We start from the raw sequence: 20,147 nt of genomic DNA, 5'->3' as shown, positions 1-20,147 counted from the left end.
GTGTCAACGCTTGCCTTTCTTCTTTCAAAAATTTATTAGCCACAAAAGCTCCAGCCGGTAGAGTAAGTGGCGCGCAGAGGCTGTCGGGGGCTCATGCCTTTCCCTCCCAGCAGGGCCCAGAAGATGGGGGAGGCTCAGTGGTACCTCTCAGCCCCACAGCAAGCGGGAGCTGGAGGGCTGCTAGCCCTGAAAAAGCAAACGAACAGAAAAGACCTTTTGTCTTTGTTTTCTTTGTGATTCTGAAAGAAATGTAGGCTCATTGTAGATAATTTGGAGGATATATTTTGTTAAAACAAACAATCCTCCTGAATTCCCAAACAAGAAATCACCACTGTTATTATACTACTTGGGTGCATTTAGTCATGGGGCCTTTTTCTAATGTGTGAATGGATATATAAAAGAAGAGTGTGTGTGTGTGTGTGTGTGTGTGTGCGTGCCTACATTTGTATGTCTATATTGAGAGCTATTTAATTTCTTTGACACTTTTTGATTGCTGCATAATATTTTATCCTGTGGATATGCCATCATCTAACCCCTGTCTCTACTGTTGAACGTTAGGCTGTGTAATTAGTCCCTTGCATCCAGTACTCCTGCTGACCTTATTGTCCATGCTGTAAGCACTCTTGAAAAAACAATCCAGGACCAACCTGTCTTTCTCTCAGTAGCCTTTGTTGGTACCAAACAAGTGGACACATTTCAGATTACTGTGTGCAGCGTTTGTCTGGCACCATTTTCCTAACATTCCAGAGATGTGATGGACGAGTGAATGTTCTGAGTCAATATGCTGTTAGAACACTACATTTAAAAACTGGGCTTCACCCAAAGTTGAAGTGTTGCAGACAAATTGAAACAGCCATGTGTAAAGCATGCTTTCCATGGTGGGGGTGGGTGGGTGGCAGGTGGGGGTGCCGGCCAGCAGCCAGCGGCCACCCTTCTGGTCCTCGAGCCATTTGTTTCTATTGTAATAACAATTTCCTCATGCCTTCATTCGGGATCCTCTTTAGTTAGGTTTTGTTGATGTTGGTACATTCTTTAGAAGTGTTCAAGCACCAAACATGTAAATACCACCTCAGTGACCGTAAACAGTGCAGCCATTTAAAAATGTATAAAGATTTTTCTCGGAACCAGGCAAATACGCAGCTCTGGGTACGTCGGTGCCTTGCCTATATTTTCCCAATTACTCATTCCCCTGGCGCAGGAAGACTTCCTGTTGCCTGCCTCGCCGCCAGATTAGGCTGCCTCCCCCTTTTAAATGGGGAGTGTTTTGGTGTCTTTCCCTGTCTGTCCCTCTTTCTTTTTTTTAGCCCTACATGCTGGGAGTGGGTAGGACAGATAAGTTGTCTTTTTAATTCACAGGTCTCCAAAGGAAAAAGACTCAAGATCTGGTGTGGGTCGTGACATCCTGAACATAAAGCCTGATGCAACGATTGCATGGGACTCAACAGAGAACAGCCTAAGCCCAAACAGGTGCCTGAATGCTGCCGGAAGTGGGCAAAGAGGACGAGTCGTGCAACAGACAGGCAGAGTCTGCGAGGAGGGGCTTCACTGACCGACCGGGGTGGCCTCACCAGCCCCCGCTCTCCTCCCCGCATGCTGCCCTGCCTCGAGAGCAGCGTTTTCTTTCCTTTTCCCTCAGAGACATCCATGCTGAGTGGGTCGGGTCATCCTGCAGGGGTCCTTGAGGATCTTAGGCTGAGCTCCAGTGTTTGCAGGCCAGAGCCAACGATCACTTGGAGTTGCCATGACTTCTCTGGGTGCTGGCCTGCAGGGCAGGTCAGGAGGGGGCCCCTCCTTTAACCGTGGCTCCACATCTGTTGGAGAAGACTCAGGATTTCCTGGGCCTGAAAACCAGCATTGCCACCTGGTGGTCTATTTGTCCTGGAAGTGACCACCTTCCTGCATTACCCTGGGACAATCAGGGCCTGTGCAGCTCTGCCGTAGGTCTTCAAGTCCCCAGCTGCCCAGGAATCCTGCTGTCAGAATTCACCGTGGTTCTGCCTGTGTTGATGAGAACCAGATTTGCAGCCGTAGCCACTGGGTCTAACTAGCTTGGCCGTTTCCTTTTACCTCATCTCTGCTCAGCCTCACACTTGCCGTTCTGTCCTGACCCTTGATGATACCTCTCAGGGCTAACCCTCATTCTGGCCTCCAGGGCTCCTTGACTGTCATTCCCAGCCACCTCTTGGGCCTGATCCCGGCTGTCCCAGGCGGTCATCCTATGTGGTCAGGACCTGGCCGCTGGATCCCACCCCGTCACAGGCCCACAAGGCTCCTGGGGAGGGAATGAACTGGTTCTGGAGGCCTGGCCTGTGCGCTTAAGTATAAAACGAACCTAAGGCCACATGGAACTGCCCCCTCCTGAGGCCAGGAGGATGTGAGCGACACCTGTGAGGTGGGAGGTTAGACCTGCACCTCCTGCGTAGACCCAGAAGCCACTGGAGACTGCCCACCCATTAAACCAGACGTAGAAAAACCCTCCTCTCTGGCCCGGGACGGCCGAAGCTGGGCTTGCCCGTGAGAGCGGCTAGAGGAGGAAGTGCTTGGGAGAGATTCCCACCAGGCGAGTGATGTGGGAACCCCAAGCGGGAAAAGGAACGCACCGCTTGGAGTCCATGGAGACCCAGCATTTGCACAGGAGAGGCTGCTCTGCAGGGAGCCCGCGGGAGCTCGATGGGAATCAGCCTCTGATAAAAGCCAGCAGGAAGGGTTCCAAGAGGACACAGGCCTCAGAGGGAGAGGCAGCAGATACACGACTGGATCTGCACACCTGAGAGAGAGAGAGATGAGAAAACAATCTGGAAGAGACTAATCTAAGGGATCAGAGGAGGGCGCAGGTGTTGGGCAGCAAGGAGGATGAGCACCTGACCGAGCCTTGCGAGCGGGACACCTGACCTGAGTCCGAAGAAGGGTAGGAGGGAAGTCTGCCGGGGCGTCCAAGGCTGGAGGACAGCAAAGCTCAGAGGAAGGAAACCTCTCGTGTGGGAAGCCACCGTCAGTGAGGGCAGCTGGCACACGAGGTATGAGGCAGACGGGCCAGGTGATAAAGGCCACAGGTGCCTTGCTGCTTTCTTAGACTTCATCCCAAGCAGTAATGAGAGAACTTCGGGATGGCATTGGATGTTTTCAGCGCAAAGCCATTTACGCTCTTCTTTGGAAGTTCAGGGCCGGTTTTGCTGCCAGGAATCTTGTAACAGCAGCTTTGGCCAGTGTGGACTCTGAAACATGAAATGCACGTGGGGCTTCCATTGCTCAGGCCAAATGGAATGCACAGGGTAACCTGGGCCTCGCAGGGAGGGAGGTGGCGGGGGCGGGGTGGGGGGAGCTGTCTGAAGTCAAGTTTGTCTTTTGGAGCTATGTGCACCCCATTGCTTGCTCTCTGGGCCCAGCCAGCTGGCCTTTGTCACCAAGGCCCACAGTCTAAACAGCTCCAAAAGCAAGGATATAGACCAGATCCCAGACTCCTTGGCCCACCGCTCAGAGATGTGAAGTCTGTTCCAGGTCCAGCTGCAGGTGTGAATGACTGCAACCAAGCCAAACAATGATTGGAGAATGATCCGAAGGGAAGGAAGGTATTGTCTGTGCCTTTTGAGAGCATATCCTTCCTCCCTTTCCCCATCTTGGGAGTGTGGAATGACAGCTGAGAGGCAGGTGTCAAACCCAGTCTCACTTCTACACCCCTGGCTTCCCCAGCATCTCACGGGGGTCCATGAGTTTCCCCATCCTCAGACTGATGCTGGGAGGGTGATCTGAGGTGAATCTTTGAAATGGGCTTCTGCCCATGGCGTGTAGTGTGTGGGACAGTGGTCCATTGATTCTCCTAGAATGCCAGAAGGGATGCAGCCAACCCCTTTTTTGCACCCCTGGCAGACATAACGATCAATGCTTGTCTCAGTTATCTATTGCCACAATCAAGAGCATCTGCGGGTCAGTGATTCAGGCTGGACCACTCTGGTCTTGGCTAGGCTCCTTCACATGACGTGGGGGTTGGCGGGCTGTCGGCTCAGGGCTCAGCTGGGGAAACTTGGCTCTGCTGCCCGTGTCTCCGTCGTTCTTCCAGCAGGCTGGCTGGTCACATTCTCATGATGAAGAACTGGCAGAAACGGCAGCCTGCGAGCACTTTTTGAGGCTTCTCCTTATGTCACAACTTGGGCCAAACTCAGAATTTAAGGGTGGGGGGAAATTCACACCATCTCTTGATAGGAGAATTCAAAAAGTCACATTTTAAGGGTGTGAATGCACGGAGGGGGTGAAGATTTGGGGCCCTCAATGCCAACAGTTTACTGAAACACATCTCAACTCAGCACTCCACAGCCACTACCAGTCAGCTGAGTTCATACATGACATCAAACCTATTTGCCATGACAACAATGAACACACAGCCTTCAAACTAGGTTTTGTGGAGCCCTTTGTTTCCAGTGGGGATGCTTCAGGGAACTCTGCAGGGGCCAGGGGGCGGGGATTCTGCTCACACAGGGCTCCGTGCTGTGATCTCTCACCCTATTGGGCACCCTAAAGTTACGTGGGGAAACCAATGCTCCCAGAGGTTAATTCAATCTTCAGGCTTGGCCAACAATTGTGTAGAAGGACATGATCATCTTCTGGGATAATTTGGAGTTTAGAATCGAATGTAAATGTTGAAGTGAAATAAATCCATGGTCCTAATCTTTGGGGGCTATTTGCATTTTAAAGATTATTTGGCACATTAAATTAGCTAATAAATTAGCCTTGGATTCATTTTCAAAGTTACGATTGAAGAATTTATTTAGATTTGTGATTTTAAACTAAACATTTATTAAGTTCATAAACAATATTGGAATATTTAAGATACTATACATGTCATTTATAAATCTAATTGGTTAGATTTATCAACCTTGGGTAAATAAGGAGTTACTTAAGTATTGGAAGTTTTGGAAGAGGCTTGATCACTGCACTGTACACCTGAAGCTGATGTTGTATAATATTGTATGTCAACTATAGGTGAATATATATATATATAGATAGATAGATAGATAGATAGATAGATAGATAGATAGTCATGGGACGTGGAGTGGAGTGTGGGAGTGGAGTCAAGGGAATTGTAATAGATATGTATGATATTGGGGGGAGTGGGGCGGCAGATTGGGGGAGGGAGGTTGTCACTTCAAGGGGTAAAAAGTATAACTATTGCACTGTGTTGTACAGCTGAAACTAATTCTAAAAAATGTGTATTTCATAATAAAAAATAATTAAAAGAAAAAAGTATTGGATGTTTTTTGAGTCAGGTAAATATATGAAATACTTATAAAGGAAATCAAGTATGATAAACGTATTAATGCAGCAATTTCAAATATTAAAGGGAGTTTAATAAAGTTATAAAAATCCCCATAAAATAATTGCTTGAAATTTGGTACACTTATAATTAGAATTATGAGATTTATAAGCTGAACTTAAACTTAAAAACGGTTCTACAATTTGTGATGTTAATAAATTCAATATTAGTTATTTAACTAAAGTAGTCTTCGAATGAACTTTCTCTTAAATTTCTCTGAAGGTATTAATTAGAATTTTTTTAAATACTTTTTTTTTTCTTTATCCTACAGCTCTGTTTTCTCTGGAGGTAGTTCTGTCATTTAATTTTTTTTTTTAAATGTTATTGGTGTTCCCCAAGTGGTGTGTCTGGCAGTCCTTGCTTGACGAGTGACGGACAAGGTCGGTTGTTGTCATTGGCTGAAATGAATTTCCCTGTGCATTTGTCTGCGTATGTTTGCCTGACAGTTCTGTCCCCAGATGGAAGGGCCATCTCTGCATCTTATGTAAGGGCCTGTTGACAGTTTACTTTGGGGTCTTTCCCTGGGAGTCTCCCATCCTCTTGCCTCCCCCTTTCTTTCCCCTTCCCCACCCTCTCCCTCTCTCTCTCTTCTTCTCTTTCTGCCCTTACAAGTGTAAAGTGTATTTGCCTTCTCCTCTTTCGCACATACTAACAGTGTTAGGTTAGCTTCAGGGCACCCACAGAGGGCGCTACTCTCTTTTTTTTAGAGGGAAGTTGGACAAGGAGGAGAAAAGGAGCATTTGGGCACATCTCCTTCCAGGCTCAAGTGTAGGGGTTCATGACACGCTGGCTCATTTAAGCCCTTGTAGGGAGGTGGGCATTGCTGTCCCCATTTTAATAATTAGGGTTGATCTTTAGCCATATTTAATAGCTGTTTTAAAAACTTAAAACTTAAAGGTTGACCTTTAGCCATATTTAATAGCTGGGTTGTATTAAGGTGTCACAAGGATAGAGACTTAAACAAGAAAATAATGGACTATGTTGGAATCGCTTCACCGGAGGTGGGGTTGGGAGAGGAGGGAAAGGGGAGTGGGGGGAGAGGGGACTGAGGGAGGGGACAGCCAGGAGACAGAAACAGCTCTCGCTTTGAAAACGGCTGATGAGACGGTCATTGAAACGTGTTTGATCGTCAGAAGCTGTGGTTGAAACTTCAGGTGTCAGAAAAAGAGAGAGGCAAAGAATGTGGCCCTGCCTGACTGTCACTTCACGTCAGGTACTTTGCATGCCTGATTTTCTTCAACTTTCAGAATTGCCATAATGAGGAAACTAGTCACCATGGAAGTCAAGGAGTATGCCAAACGCTCCACAGCCAATACTCCAGAAGGCAGGATTTGAACTCTGGACTTAGTTATGCCAAACCTTGCACTGGGCCCTCTCGGACTCACACTGAATCATTAGCAAAATTCTCCAAATCTTCCATCTCTGCTCTGAACTCTTCTTTTGTTTTCTTTTTTTTTAAGATTTTTTTTATTGGGGAACTGGGGGAATGGGAACGGCATTGGGGAATTAGGGAAGGGGAACAGACAAGTTGCTGTCCTTTTGTTCTTCAGTCTAGTTGTGGAGGACGTTGCTTCACTGGCCCAAGTTGGCACCATCGTTGCGCTCTTCCCAGGCGAGGCACATCAGTCGCTGGCCTTCTGGACGGCCGCTCACTGTGGTTCTTTTGTTTTCTTGATTTAAGTGACACCCTTATGGCTCTCTGGGGTCGAGCTCATGTGTGTGTGTGTGTGGTGTGTGTGTGTGTGGTGTGTGTTTTTTCCCACATCCCTTGGATCACTGGGCCTGAACATGGAGCCAGTGTCTACCTTGTTCCTCATTATATCTTCCAGATTGCTGTTCCTACCCCTCCCTAACACCTTTGAGTTGTGCAGCTCTTGCCATCTGTACCCCTCCATAATGTCATCTTCATGCCTCCCATTCGCCAGCCAACTGCTTTTTTTTTTTGTTGGCACAACTGCAGAATTCTTCAAAACTAAAGAACCGGCCTAAGATCCATCAATCCTACTAGTATCTTTTCACCAACCTTGTCGCTGTCATGTATTTCCTCACTCTTCTCCTTAGCCAGACTAGATTCCATGGCCCAGAATTATCGTCAGACATTGTCAACTCTCATGCCTGTCTCTCTTCATTAAACTCATATGACAAAACCCCTGCCTTGGTTTCATCCAATTTCCACCTACTCCTGGTCTTCATCCTGGCAGCTGGAAGAGGCTAGAGAATCCTCTGGACCATGCCTGTTGGCTCATTTGAGATTTGTGACTGCTAAATTCAAATGGGCCCTTTGTGCTGCTCCCAGTCCCGTTACATTCCCTTGTCCATCCACCATCACAGCCACTGACATGACACATCACTCTCCTCAGAACTCCAGCATCTCAGACTCTTCACTCCTTCCTCACTGTTGAGGTCTGGGCTTCCTACTTCACCAAGAAGATCGGAGCAATTGGAGAACGGCCTCAGTTCCCCCCCCACTTCTCCAAACTCACATCCATCTGTCCCATAAACTCCGCCTTTGCTCCTCTTACTGTAGTTGAACCTGATTTTCTTATCGAAAGCCAGTATCTCTACGTTTCCACAGAGCCTGTGCCCTCTCACCTATTCAGGGACAAAACTCCAGACAGTGTCTTTTCTCCTACTTAAACAATTTGTGCTTCTCCACTGGATCACTCCTGTCAGCCCATAAATGTGCTATAACACCTCCTATGTTAGAAAACAAACTAAAATGAAATCAACAAATTTCTGCCTTGTTCTCAGATCTCTTTTCAACATCTACTCCACTTATCTACTCGTTATGTAAACCTCCTTGAAAGTTGCTTGTACTCACTGTCTCTAGACTTTTTTCAACTTCTTCCTTTTTGAACCACTTAAAGCAGGGATTTGATAACACTAAGGTGACTTCAAGGTCATTAGTGGGCTCCAAAGAGTCAAATTCAGTAGTTGATTCCCAGGGCTTCTCTTGCTCAACCTATCAACAGCATATGCCCTAGTTGGCCATTCTCTCCTCTTGGCTTCTAAGACATCCCTCTTGTTTCTCACCTCACCCCACTGGCCACTTCTTTGTCATTCTCCTTTGCTGGTCACTTTAAAGCATCCCAAGGATCATTGCTGAAACCTCTTTTCTCTATTTATACTCATTCCGTAGATGAACTCATTTGGTCTCATGGCTTCAAATATCATTTACATGCTTGACAATTCCTGAATATACATGTCCAGCCGAGAGCTTGCCATCTAACTCCAGACTTGCAGATTTAATTCTTATTGATAACATCTCCACTTGGATGTCAGCTTAGCCTTTTTGGTCTGCCATCATAAAATACCACAGACCAGGTGGCTTAAACAACAGAAATTTACCTTCTCGTAGTTCTGGAGGCTGGCACTCCAAGATCAAGGTATCGGCAGGGTTGGTGTCTCCTGAGGCCTCTGCCCTTGGCTTGCAGAGGGCTACCTTCTCTGTGTTCCACAGGAACTTTTCTCGGTGCCTATGTAAAGAGAGAGAGCTTTGGTCTCTCTTCCTCTTCTTATAAGGACAGCAGTCCTATCGGGCTAGGACCCCACCCTTATGACCTTCTTTAACCTTATTACCTCCTCGTAGGTCCTAGTTCTAAATGCAGTCACATTGGGGACTAGGGCTTCAACAGATGAATTTGAAGGGGACACAGTTCAGGCCATAAGAGTTGTCTAGTGGGCATCTCAAACTTAACATAGCTGTCACTAAGCTCTTAATCTTCTGTCCAAACCCTGTTCCCTGTGGTAGTCTTTGCCTTTTTGGTGAATGGAAACTCCATCCTTCTAATTGCTTAGGCCAAAACCTTGCCGTCACCTTTGACTCTCCTCTTTCCTTCATGCTACGTTTCAATCCATCAGCAATTTCTATTGTCTCTACTTTCAACATGTGTCTGGATTCCAACTACTTTTTTTTCTATCTCCATTGCCATTACTCTGATCCAAATCATCATTATTTTTTAACTGAACTATGACAATGGCCAACTACGTTGTCTCCATTGCCTTTGGCCTTTAAAATCTTTGTTCAACATGGTGGCCAGAGTAATCTTTCCAAAATAGCAATTAGGCCATTTCACTCTCTCCCTCCCTCCAATGGAGTCTATCCCACTCAATGGCCAGCAAGGCCCCACATGACAGCACTGGGACCTGTTAGCGGTCTGCTGCTGGCGCACTCTGCCTCAGCCGTGCTGCCCTCCTTGTCTCCCCTTGAGGCACGTTCCTACATCAGGGCCTTTGCCATTGCTGTTCCCTACAGCTGACATGGTCTTACCCTGGATATTAGATGTTGTGTTTCCCCCATCTTTGTCTGGTCTGCTCAAACTTGACATTTTCAGAGAGGCCTTTTTTGAGTATCTTATAAAAAAGAATATTCCACTCCTGCTAGGCAAATTCTATCTCCCTTATTCTGCTCTATGTACTTTTTTTTTTTCTTAAAGATTTTATTGGGGAATTGGGGGGAGGGTAACAGCGTGGGGGAATCGGGGAAGGGGAACAGACAGGTAGACAAATTGCTATTTTGTTCTTCAGTCTAGTTGTGGAAGATGTCACTTCACTGGCCCATGTTGGTATGATCCTTGTGCTCTTCCCGGGTGAGGCAATTGGTCGACGGTCGTTGGTCGGCTGCTCACAGTGGCTCCCGGTAGCTCACACCTGCTACCAGCCGCTCAAGCTGGCTGCCAGCCACTCACATAGCCCACAGCAGCCCACTGCAGCCCCGCTGCAGCCTACGCCGTCGCTGGCAACTCACGGCAGCCCAGCTCCAGGTTGAGCTGTTGTTCATCATCTTAGCTATAGAGGGTGAGCATCACTGGCCCTCAATGTGGGATCCGAACCGCAGCCCTGCTGCTCAGAGCTGGTGCTCCCAAGCGAGCTCTTAACCAGCTGAGCCACTTGGCCGGCCCTCTATGTACTTTCAAAGCAGTCATTTCTTTATTTTCACCTCTCCTTGCCAGACTGTGGCTCCATGAATGCAGGGCCTTTGCCTGTTTTTTGTTTTTTTTTCACTGGAGCATGTCCAGAACCTACATCTTGCCTGAAACTGAGTTTCCAGGACTTAGGTGTTTAAGAAGTCCTGGAAGAAGGAATGAATGAATGACCACCCTTGCTGCAAGGGAGGTTGGGATATGTAGCCTTTCAGTTGGGCACATTTCCACCTCAAATATTAGGTCGTTGGGAAAGTCATGACGTATTTTTCTATTTTTTTTTAGTGCAAAAATGGCATCATGACTTTCCCGACGACCCAATATATGGGTGCTCTATTAGTAGGGAAGAAGCGGAGAAAGATGTTGGATAAACAACTCAGCCCGTTCCCCACCATGCAAGGGAGTCGTGTCGAGGTCTGTACCCTCCTCTGTGGTCCATAGCCTTGGAATGCGTTCTGTACAGAGGCAGGAACTGCCCATGGTTGCTTTGTGTCCTTGTGGATGAAGGCAGGACCATGCTGGCTGGACCCCAGAGAATAGGGGACCTGTGATTTCTTGAGGAGGGTAATCTGGGGTTGCACTTGTTGTGTGAGCTCCAGGGAGGTCCTGCCTCGAGGCTGGCGAGGCCTGGTCTATGTGTGCCAGGGCTGGTGGGCAGAAGCATGGGGTTGCAGGCCTGACTCTGGGTGTGGCATAGAGGGCTGCCTGGGTGTGCCATCCGGCACGTCACCTCTGGGCACACCCCCACCTTTGCTGGTCCTTTACTTGGAGCTTTGCCTTTCATTCCCATGCCTGGCCTCAGCCCACACTATCTTGTGCCAAAAATTGAGGTTTAAAGCCTTCCTGAATAAGTTTTCACCAAAAACAGGTAATAAACAATGCTGACTGAATTCTCCTTGGTCACCTGTGGACCAATTAGTTGGATGCATAAATTAGTGGTTGCTGCTTAAAATAGCAACCACTTATTGAGCTCACAACTCTGTGGATTGGCCGTTTGGGCTGGGATCAGCTGCGTGGTTCTTCAGAACTCAGCTGGGCTCACTCATATATCTGGAGTTAACTGCTGTGTCGGCTGAGACTGGCTGGTCCAGGGGCCAGGGGCCAGGATGCCTGGTCTGCTCTGTGTGGTCGCCAAAGCCAGCAGGCTAGTGTGGGCTTGTTCACATGGTGACCCAGCAGGGTGCTGAGAGGGCAAGTTAGCATGTGCATAGCTTCTTGAGGCCTAGCCTCAGGTCCCATACTCCTTTGCTTCAACATTCTCTTGGTTGAAGCAAGTCAGAAATCCAGGCCAGATTCGAGCATTGGGAACACACACTCCACTTCTCCATGGGAAGAGTTGCACAGTCACATTGTGAAGGGGTGTGGATATAGGCAGGGAAACGGGGCCATTTTTACAACCCCTGTACCACAGTGGGCCAATGGACACATCCCATAGCTGTGAGCACGAAAGGGGAGAGATGTTTCTTCATCCACAGGCCAGCACAGTCTTGCTTTTTATAGCTCTGGTTTCCAGAAGTGGTGGGTCTGAGGGATCCTCTGTCCTCTGACCTTGGGCTTGACGTCTGTGCATGGGAGCTGTGTGACCGCCCTTTCAGATAGGCTTCGTGGAAGTTGTCAGATGCATGTTTGTGCTTGAGAGCCTCCTGATTTTCCCGGTCAGCTGTCAGGGCTGGGGTTTTTGGCAGGGCTTCAGCCATTCATATCTAATCCTGTGCCCTGATTAATGGAGGCGGTTTTGCTTTTATTGTCCCTAGAGGCCACTCACAGGTCTGTGACCATTTATGGACAGAGCCGGCGCCCTGCTGTGCTCCCTGTGGAACACAGTGGGGTCGGAGGTGTGGGTCACATCCTCCCCGGTGACCTTGGCAAATCACTGTTCCAGTCCCCACTAACTGCCTCCCCAAGTGTCATTCCCTCATCTTATAAATTATGTAATAATCCTTCTCTCTCTCCATCACCAGTTTCCCTTTCTCTTCTAGACCATTACCATCAGCATACAAACATGCTGTATGGCTCCTACCTTAAAATGTAATGTTCTCTGGACTCCACATCCTGCTTCACCTGCCACTCCATTTCTCACCTTCTAAGAACTCCTTACAAAGAAATTATTCTACCCACTATCCCCAGTGTATTTGCTTCCATTCCCCTTTAAAACGTCTCTGATCAGGACTGCTCTCACCAGGTCAGGGGCTAAGGCCAGTGGTCACTCTAGGTCTCTCTCTGACTTGCACAGGTGGTCACTGTCGCCTCTGAGAAACCCTCCCCTCATTGGCTTCCAGGGCACCTGGCTCCTGCCTTCTTCTCCCGCCTCGCTAGCTGCTGCATCCTCATTTTCCTAAGGATCCTAAGGTTTAGGCTCCAAGACTTTCCTCTTTATTCTCTACATCCCCTCGGTGATCTCATTCTGTCTCATGGCTATAAACACCAGCTACATGCCAACGACATTCATATTTATGTTTGTAGCCAGACCTCTCCCCTGGCCCCCAGACTTACCCAACTGCCTGTTCAGTTTCTTCACTCGGGTGTCTAATTGGCATCTCAGACTTAGCATGTCCAGGGCTGAATCCTGATTGTCCCACCAAACCTTCTCCTCCCATTGTCACCTCCACATCAGTTAAAGGCCATATCATCTCCCCAGTTTCTTGTCTGCATTCCTCTCTCTCTTGCACTTTGCATCTAGTGGCCACTGAATCCTCATAGCTCCACCTGCAGTTTTGAGGGTTGCATTGTTGTTCCTTCCTGATTTAACTTTAGTTTTCAATATGCAAAGCATTTATGTACTTCAAAGTCAAAAACGATATTAAAAGGTATCCCGGGAGAAACCCCACTCTCTTCCTATAATCTGTATGCCATTTTTTCAGTGTTTCCATCGGCAAAAATAAGCAAATATATTTGTTTCTCCCTTTTTCTTATGCAAAAGTTGGCACACTATATGCATTGTTCTGTATCTCACTTAATACAGTTCACAGAGAACTTGCAGATTCTTATTACAGCTGCATCAGAGTTTCGTTGTATGAATGTAACTATGTAACCAGACCCCCACTGATGAACACATGAGTTGTTTGCAGTCTTTGTATATTACAAATAAGGCTGCAATGAATGACCTTGTGAATGTGTTGCTATTTGCTTCGGAAGGATACCTTCAGGGTAGATTCCTGGAACTGTGGTTGAAGGAGAGAATCTGAGAAGTTACACAGGGTCTGTGTCTCCAATGCAGCCCCAGGGAGGGCGTATTTTCCAATGCCCAATTTAGAAATCGCCAAGGAGGATAATGGAGAAAGAGGAATCTTTCAGCGCACAGGGCCAAGGGCCCAATTAACAATATTTGGGGAGCCTCTCCCAGGGAGCAGATGTGGGCCTAGACATGGAACATTCTGTACCTCCAGTGGGGGAGGCCCTTGCAATAGCTACTCAGGATTTCAGAATTGCTGCCGGGCAGTGCCTGTTCCATCTATCCTATTGGAATTGGCCTCTTGGTACAAATCCACCATGTCCTTACTGATTTTCTGCCTGCTGGATCTGCCCATTTCTCATCAAGGTATGTTGAAGCCTCCAACTATGATAGTGGATTCATTTGTTTCTTTATGTTTGACTTTCTACCATTTGAATGTGATATGCCTAACGGTAGGGTTTTTTCCGGCATTCATCCTGCGTAGTGATCTCTGAGCTTTGGTGTCTGATGTTAATTTGAGGGGAAATTCTCAGTCATCGTTGTTTTAAATATGTAAATAAATGCTCTCTCTCTTCTACTTCTGGTATTCCCATTATGTGTATGTTATGCATTTTGTAGTTGTCCCACAGTTCTTGGGAGGTATAGGCTGTTCCATTTTTTTTCCAGTCTTTTTTCTCTTTGATTTTTCAATTTTGGAAGTTTCTATTTTTTTTTTTAAAGATTTTTATTGGGGAATTGGGGGGATGGGAACAGTGCTGGGGAATTGGGGGAAGGGGAACAGACAAGTTGCTGTCATTTTGTTCTTCAATCTAGTTGTGGAGGATATTGCTTCACTGGCCCAAGTTGGCACCATCATTGCGCTCTTCTCTGGTGAGGCAGATCAGTCGCCGACTTCTGGACGGCCGCTCACTGCGGCTGCTGGCCGCTCACGCTGGCTGCTGGCTACATACAGTAGCCCATGGTAACCCACTGCCACAGGGACTGCAGCCTACACCGTCGCCAGGGACTCACGGCAGCCCAGCTCCAGGTTGAGCTGTTGTTCAGCATCTTAGCTGTGGAGGGCAGTGTCACTGGCCCTCATATGTGGGATCCGAACCGGGGCCCTCTGGCATCCCAAGCGAGTTCTCAACCATCGCGCCACTCGGCCGGCCCTTGGAAGTTTCTATTGACATAGCCTCAAGGTCACAGAGTCTTTCTTCAGTTATGTCCAGCCTGCTAATGAGTCCATCAAAGACATTCTTCATTTCTGTTACAGTATTTTTTATCTCTAGCACTTTGTTCTTAGAACTTCTATCTCTCTGCTTACATTACCCATCTGTAATTGTTGTCTCCTTTTTTCATTAGAGCCCTTAGCGTATTACTCATAGTTGTTTTAAATTCCTGGTCTGATCATGCTAGCTAGCATCCTTGCCATATCTGAGTCTGGTTCTGATGCTTACCCTCTATTTTCACATTGTGTATTTTGCCTTTTAGTATACCTTGTAATTTTTGTCAAAAGCTCTACATTATGTATTTCATGGTGGGGTGAGACAACTTGTCTTTTTATTTCATAGGTCCCTTGATTAAGAGAAACCATAGCAAACCTGATGCAGAGAGAAATACCCTGATGGACTTAGAGTTTGATGCCACAATTGACTTTTTTCTTCTTGGGAGAGGGTGAGTATATTTTTTTCTGAATATTTGGTGATCAGAAAGAGGATTGTGGCATTATTAGGTCTGTTCTCAAACTATTTTCAGCTCTCCACCCCTCAGACACTTGGTAAATTGTACTTCCTTCATCTTCTGTGGTTGGTGGAGCCACATGATTCGTTTTGGACATGAATCATGAGTAGAATTGAATACTGTAGGGCTGAACTTTTACTTGATGGTGGGAGATCTTCCAGAATTCTTTTTCTGTTTTTCACGACAACTAGCAATGATTCCTCTGCTGACTACTAAATGAAGACGTGGGGAACAAAGCCCCCTGCTAACCTGCAAGAGACATGTAGTTCCAGTGCGAAATGAACCTCTAAGCCACGATGACCTAACTCATTAACTTAGCATAACACAGCTTGACCTGACTGATATACCTGCTTCAGGTCTTGGCTCACATGTCACCTTTTCCTCAAGGCTTTCCTGGACCCCTGTATAAAATAGCAGCCCCTGACCCTCCCTGAGACTCTATTCTCTTCCCCACTTTCTATTGCTTCATAACATTGATCTCCATGTAACATCGGGTTTGCTCATCTATTTTGTTTGCTATCTGTCTCCCTCTGCCATCAGAATGTAACCCATGAGGTGATCTGAGTTTGGGTTCCACCGACAGCAGATCCTGGGAAAAAGGCTTTGGTGATGATTGTTCATTTGGGACGGAATCCTGAGGAGCACAAGAGAGGGAGCTGGGAAAGAGAGTGAAGGAAGGGAGCAAAACCAATAAAGGATGCACTCATCAGCTCGTTTCTGCTGTGGGCAACTGGGGCTCAGCCCTTTGGAGAGCTTTTGAGAAGCCCTGTCAACCAGTCTCAGAAATTTCCTACCTAGAGATAGAAAAACTGGAGTGTTTACTATTTGTCCCCAACTCCTGGCCCTTGTTGGCTGCAGGTTGCTCTGAGGGCATTCAACCTCCGTCACATCAAGGTAGCCTTGTGCATGGGCTGAGCAAGCTTCCACAGTGCCGGAAAATGTCTTCAGGTAGAGAAGCAGAGAGTGACACAGTCCCCATGGATGGGAACTGCCACCACAGTTGAAGTGGGGGGCGGGTCAAGGGACCACACGGTGGGGACAATAACAGCAGCTGCCATCGGGATTTTTTTTTTTAATCCCTGATGTAGAACAAGCCCCTAAACTGTATTTTTTAATGAAACATTTAAATGTTTTAATGACACATTTTTTAATGAATGAATGAATGCTAGAATGGACATTTGCTGAGCATGTCTCCAACATTCATTTTCCTTTTTCTCATCAACCTTATCCCTATTTCCCCTTAAGAAACCATCTCTTCCCAATTCCTCAGCCTGGGGCTTTGGTTGAGATTGGCCCCACCACTTGTTCCTGGGTATGGGCTACTCCCCACCCCAAAGATTTAATCCAATCAACTTCTCTTACTTCCTTTTCTCCTCTCCCCCACTCCAGTGATCTGTTCAGGGACAGACGCATGACTCATTTGGGACCAAGGAGAGAGAGTGAATTCCAGGGCTTGCTCTCTTTCTCTTGAGTGATGTGGTATAAAGATGTGAGGTCTGGAACAGCTGCAGCCATTTTGCCACCACGGGGAAGCCTGGAAATTCTGGTCTGACTGCATGAAGCCCAGAGAGAAAGCCAGTACGAAGGCAGAAAGGAGAGGGAGAGAATCTCAGTCTTTGCAGACACCTTTTGGAGCTGCTGAATCAAATCTCACTTGAAGCCAGAACTAAATCTGGATTATGATTGGACACACCCAATACAAATTCCTTTATATTATGAAACGGTTTCAGGTGAATTTTCTGTCACTTGTGACGGAAGGAATCCTCCCTGATTCTATACCTCACTCATAGGCTTGTTGTGAGCTTTAAATAAAATAGCACTTAGCGAAGCATGGCATACAAATAATACTCAATGAACAGTAACCAATACTGTTATTATGATATACTTATTTTTACAGAGTTATGTGTGCTTTTTATTCTATACCCAAATGTCGACGTGTTTGTTTATCTTTTTGGTTTTATTCAATTTCTACCCCAAAGGAGAGAGGCTGAGGGAGGGGGCTGACCAGCCCAGGCTCCTGAACACCAGCTTGAGCCTCGGTGGACAGCACAGAGCCCACACAGTACGGTTCTAATTCCTCTGACATCTCATTTTCATTATTTAATGACGTTTGGCTGCATCCAGCTTACTATAAATGTTTTCAGTAAAGTGCTCCAGATGCCTTTTTCAGAAATCCGAATCTACATGAAAACAATAGCAACAAGAAAAAGGTGTAAACTTCCCAGAACAGGCTCAGATTTTGAAAATGTGATAAAGAGGTTATTGTGCGTCCGAACTTTTCACACAAGAATTGGGGGAGATTTAACACCAGGAATAATAAACAGAGGAAGACCAGCTAATGCAGAGCAGATGGGCCTGCAGGCCAGTGCCGAGCATGTCAACAGCCTTCCCCTTGGACCTATGGGCTCAAGACGACTGAATGCTGCTTTCTTTAGTTAAAAATAAAGGTAATGCATTGGGAGAAACCATAAATAAACCTGGTAAGAATTAAAGTTAACACAGTGGGAGAAACTATAAATATGGCTGGTTTGATTTCTGGGATGGTGAATAGACTAAAGATTTAAAGAACCTACTATGTGGCAGGCATTCTACATTCACTGCTTTAATCCTGACCACAGCTCCATTTTATAGGTGAGAAAGCGGAGGCTCTGAAAATGTAAATCATTTACTGAAGCGCACACAGCGTGACAGCGGATGAGTCCTAGGTCTGTCTCGTTGCATATACCATGGTTCTGCAAACCAGGTAACAGGTGAGCAGGGAAAAAGGGTCATGGTCAAATAAATTTGAGAAACACTGATGCATATATATATATATATATATATATATATATATATATATATATACATATATATATATATGGGGGTGTGTGAAAAAAATGTACACATTTTAAGAGATGTTATTTTATGTATTACTTTTTGAAGTTGAGTTGAATTATGGTAGCAATGTATAAAGTATGATGTTCGCTCAAAAGATGGCGTTAATCAAATGAATGCTAGTGTATTCATTGTATTACAATTTTAATACAGCGTTTTTCCTTCTTAAAATGCGTGTACTTTTTTTTGGCATCGTGTGTGTGTGTGTGTGTGTGTGTGTGTGTGTGTGTGTTTACATAGTAACAACATTATTGAGGTATCCTTGATATGCAGTAAACTATATATAGTTAAACCATGCAGTTTGATAAGTTTTGACATGTGTCTGTACCCGTGAAGCCATCACCACAATTAAGATAGTTAACATATGCATTACTCCCAAAAGTTTCCTCATGCCCCTTTGTCTTCCTCCTTCCTGTCCCTCCCACCCTTGATCTTAGACAACCACCGACACTATGACTCTCACTCTAGAAATGAGACAAGATGTGGTTTTGATCCATAATGATGTTGGAAAGCTGGAAAGGGTTTCCTTATGGAAGGGGTTTCCTTATGCTTTCTGTCAATACAGATGAGTCATATTTTCGAGAGTTATATATAAATGGAATCACGTATTCTCTTTTTCTGCCTGTCTGCTTTCACTCAGCATAATAATTTTAGGATTCATTCATATAGTTACATGTTTGTTCCTTAAATTACTAAGTAGTATTCCCTTACATGAATATGCCACCATTTGTTGATCTATTCATCTATAATGGACATTTAGGTTGTTTCCAGTTTGGGGTTATTATAAGTAAAATTGCTATGAACATTCATGGTCAAGTTTTTGTATGAAATAAGCTTTCTCTTAGATAAATACCTAAGAGTGGAATGGTTAGATCATATGGTAGGGATACATTTAACTTTTAAAGAATCTGTTAATCTGTTTTACAAAGTGGTTGCACCATTTTACATTCCTACCAGCAATGTATGAGAGTTCCATTTCCTCCTCACCAGCACTTGGTATGGTCAATCTTTTTACTTTTTTCCATCTTAACAGATATGTAGTAGATCAAATTTTCTTATGCTTGTGTGTTTCCCTCATGACCAATAATATTGAGTATGTTTTTATGTGCTTGTTTACCATCCATAGATCTTTGGTTAAGTGTTTGTTCAAATGTTTTACATATTTTAAATTGAGTTGTTTCTTGTTTTTAAATCGGGGAATTGGGAGAGAGGAACAGTGTTGGGGAATTGGGGAGGGGAACCAGCCAAGTTGTTCTTCAATATTAGTCGTGGAGGGCGCCAGTCCTGTTGGCAGCTTGTGGCCTCTAAGCTCAAGTTGCTGTGTTACAATGTTAGTTGTGGGTGGGCATAGCCACCATCCCATGCGGGAGTCAAACCCAGCAGCCTTGTTGTTAAGAGCGCACACTCTATCCACTGAGCCATCCAGGCGGCAGCTCAGTTCAAGGTGCCGAATTCAGTCTTAGTTGCGGTTGGGCATAGCCCACCATCAAACAGGCAGTCTTATTAAGAGCACGTGCTCTCACCAGCTGAGCCATCCTGCCACCTGTTGGCAGCTCTGCAGCAGCTCAGCTTAGGCACAGCATCACAGACCCATGTGGGAATCAAACCGGCAGCCCCGTTGCTCAGAGCTGGCACTCTTGAGCTAGCTCTTAACCAACTGAGCCACTCAGCTGTCCCTAAATTGAGTTGTTTCTTATCATTGAGTTGTGAGAGTTCTTTATCCAAATTGGATACAAGTCTCCTAATAGATATCTGCTTTGCAAAGATTTTCTCTGAATCGAGGCTTGTATTTTCACTCTCTAACAATGTCTTTCAAAGAAGAGAAGTTTTTAAATCTGGTGATGTCAATTTGTATTTCACATCTTTTAGCTTCTATTTCATATTTTAAAAATCTTACCTACATTCTGAAAGATTCCTTTGGCGTGATTTTAACAACTTACAAATTTGCTCTTTTGGCAATCTATTTTACTTTTCAGCTGATATGTTGAATTTTTATCAGTTGTCAAATTTTTAAAATAAAAATCATTCATAATATTTGCAACATGGTAATCTTGCATCTGCCTGAGAATATTAGTTATTCAGTTAAGCTTGGTCTTTGATCTCTACTTCCTCAAGTGTAAGTTCTACACCTGATAAAAGGGTGATGTCT

At 45.7% G+C, this 20,147-nt stretch overlaps 1 protein-coding gene across 1 annotated transcript; it reads left to right on the top strand.

The window, feature by feature from the left end:
* Positions 1 to 17,308: 17,308 nt before the first annotated feature.
* On the top strand, positions 17,309 to 17,730 carry APRG1 (APRG1 tumor suppressor candidate). Its single transcript, XM_019647151.1, is given in 3 exon segments — positions 17,309 to 17,506; positions 17,508 to 17,571; positions 17,618 to 17,730. Coding segments are annotated over 3 exon segments (375 nt in total).
* The last annotated feature ends 2,417 nt before the right edge of the window (positions 17,731 to 20,147 follow it).

The sequence above is a fragment of the Hipposideros armiger genome, unplaced genomic scaffold (assembly GCF_001890085.2).
Source record: "Hipposideros armiger isolate ML-2016 unplaced genomic scaffold, ASM189008v1 scaffold_109, whole genome shotgun sequence".
In the NCBI taxonomy this organism is placed as follows: Eukaryota; Metazoa; Chordata; class Mammalia; order Chiroptera; family Hipposideridae; genus Hipposideros; species Hipposideros armiger.
The sequence above is the reverse complement of the archived record's forward strand: the minus strand, read 5'-3'. Positions and strand labels throughout refer to the sequence as shown.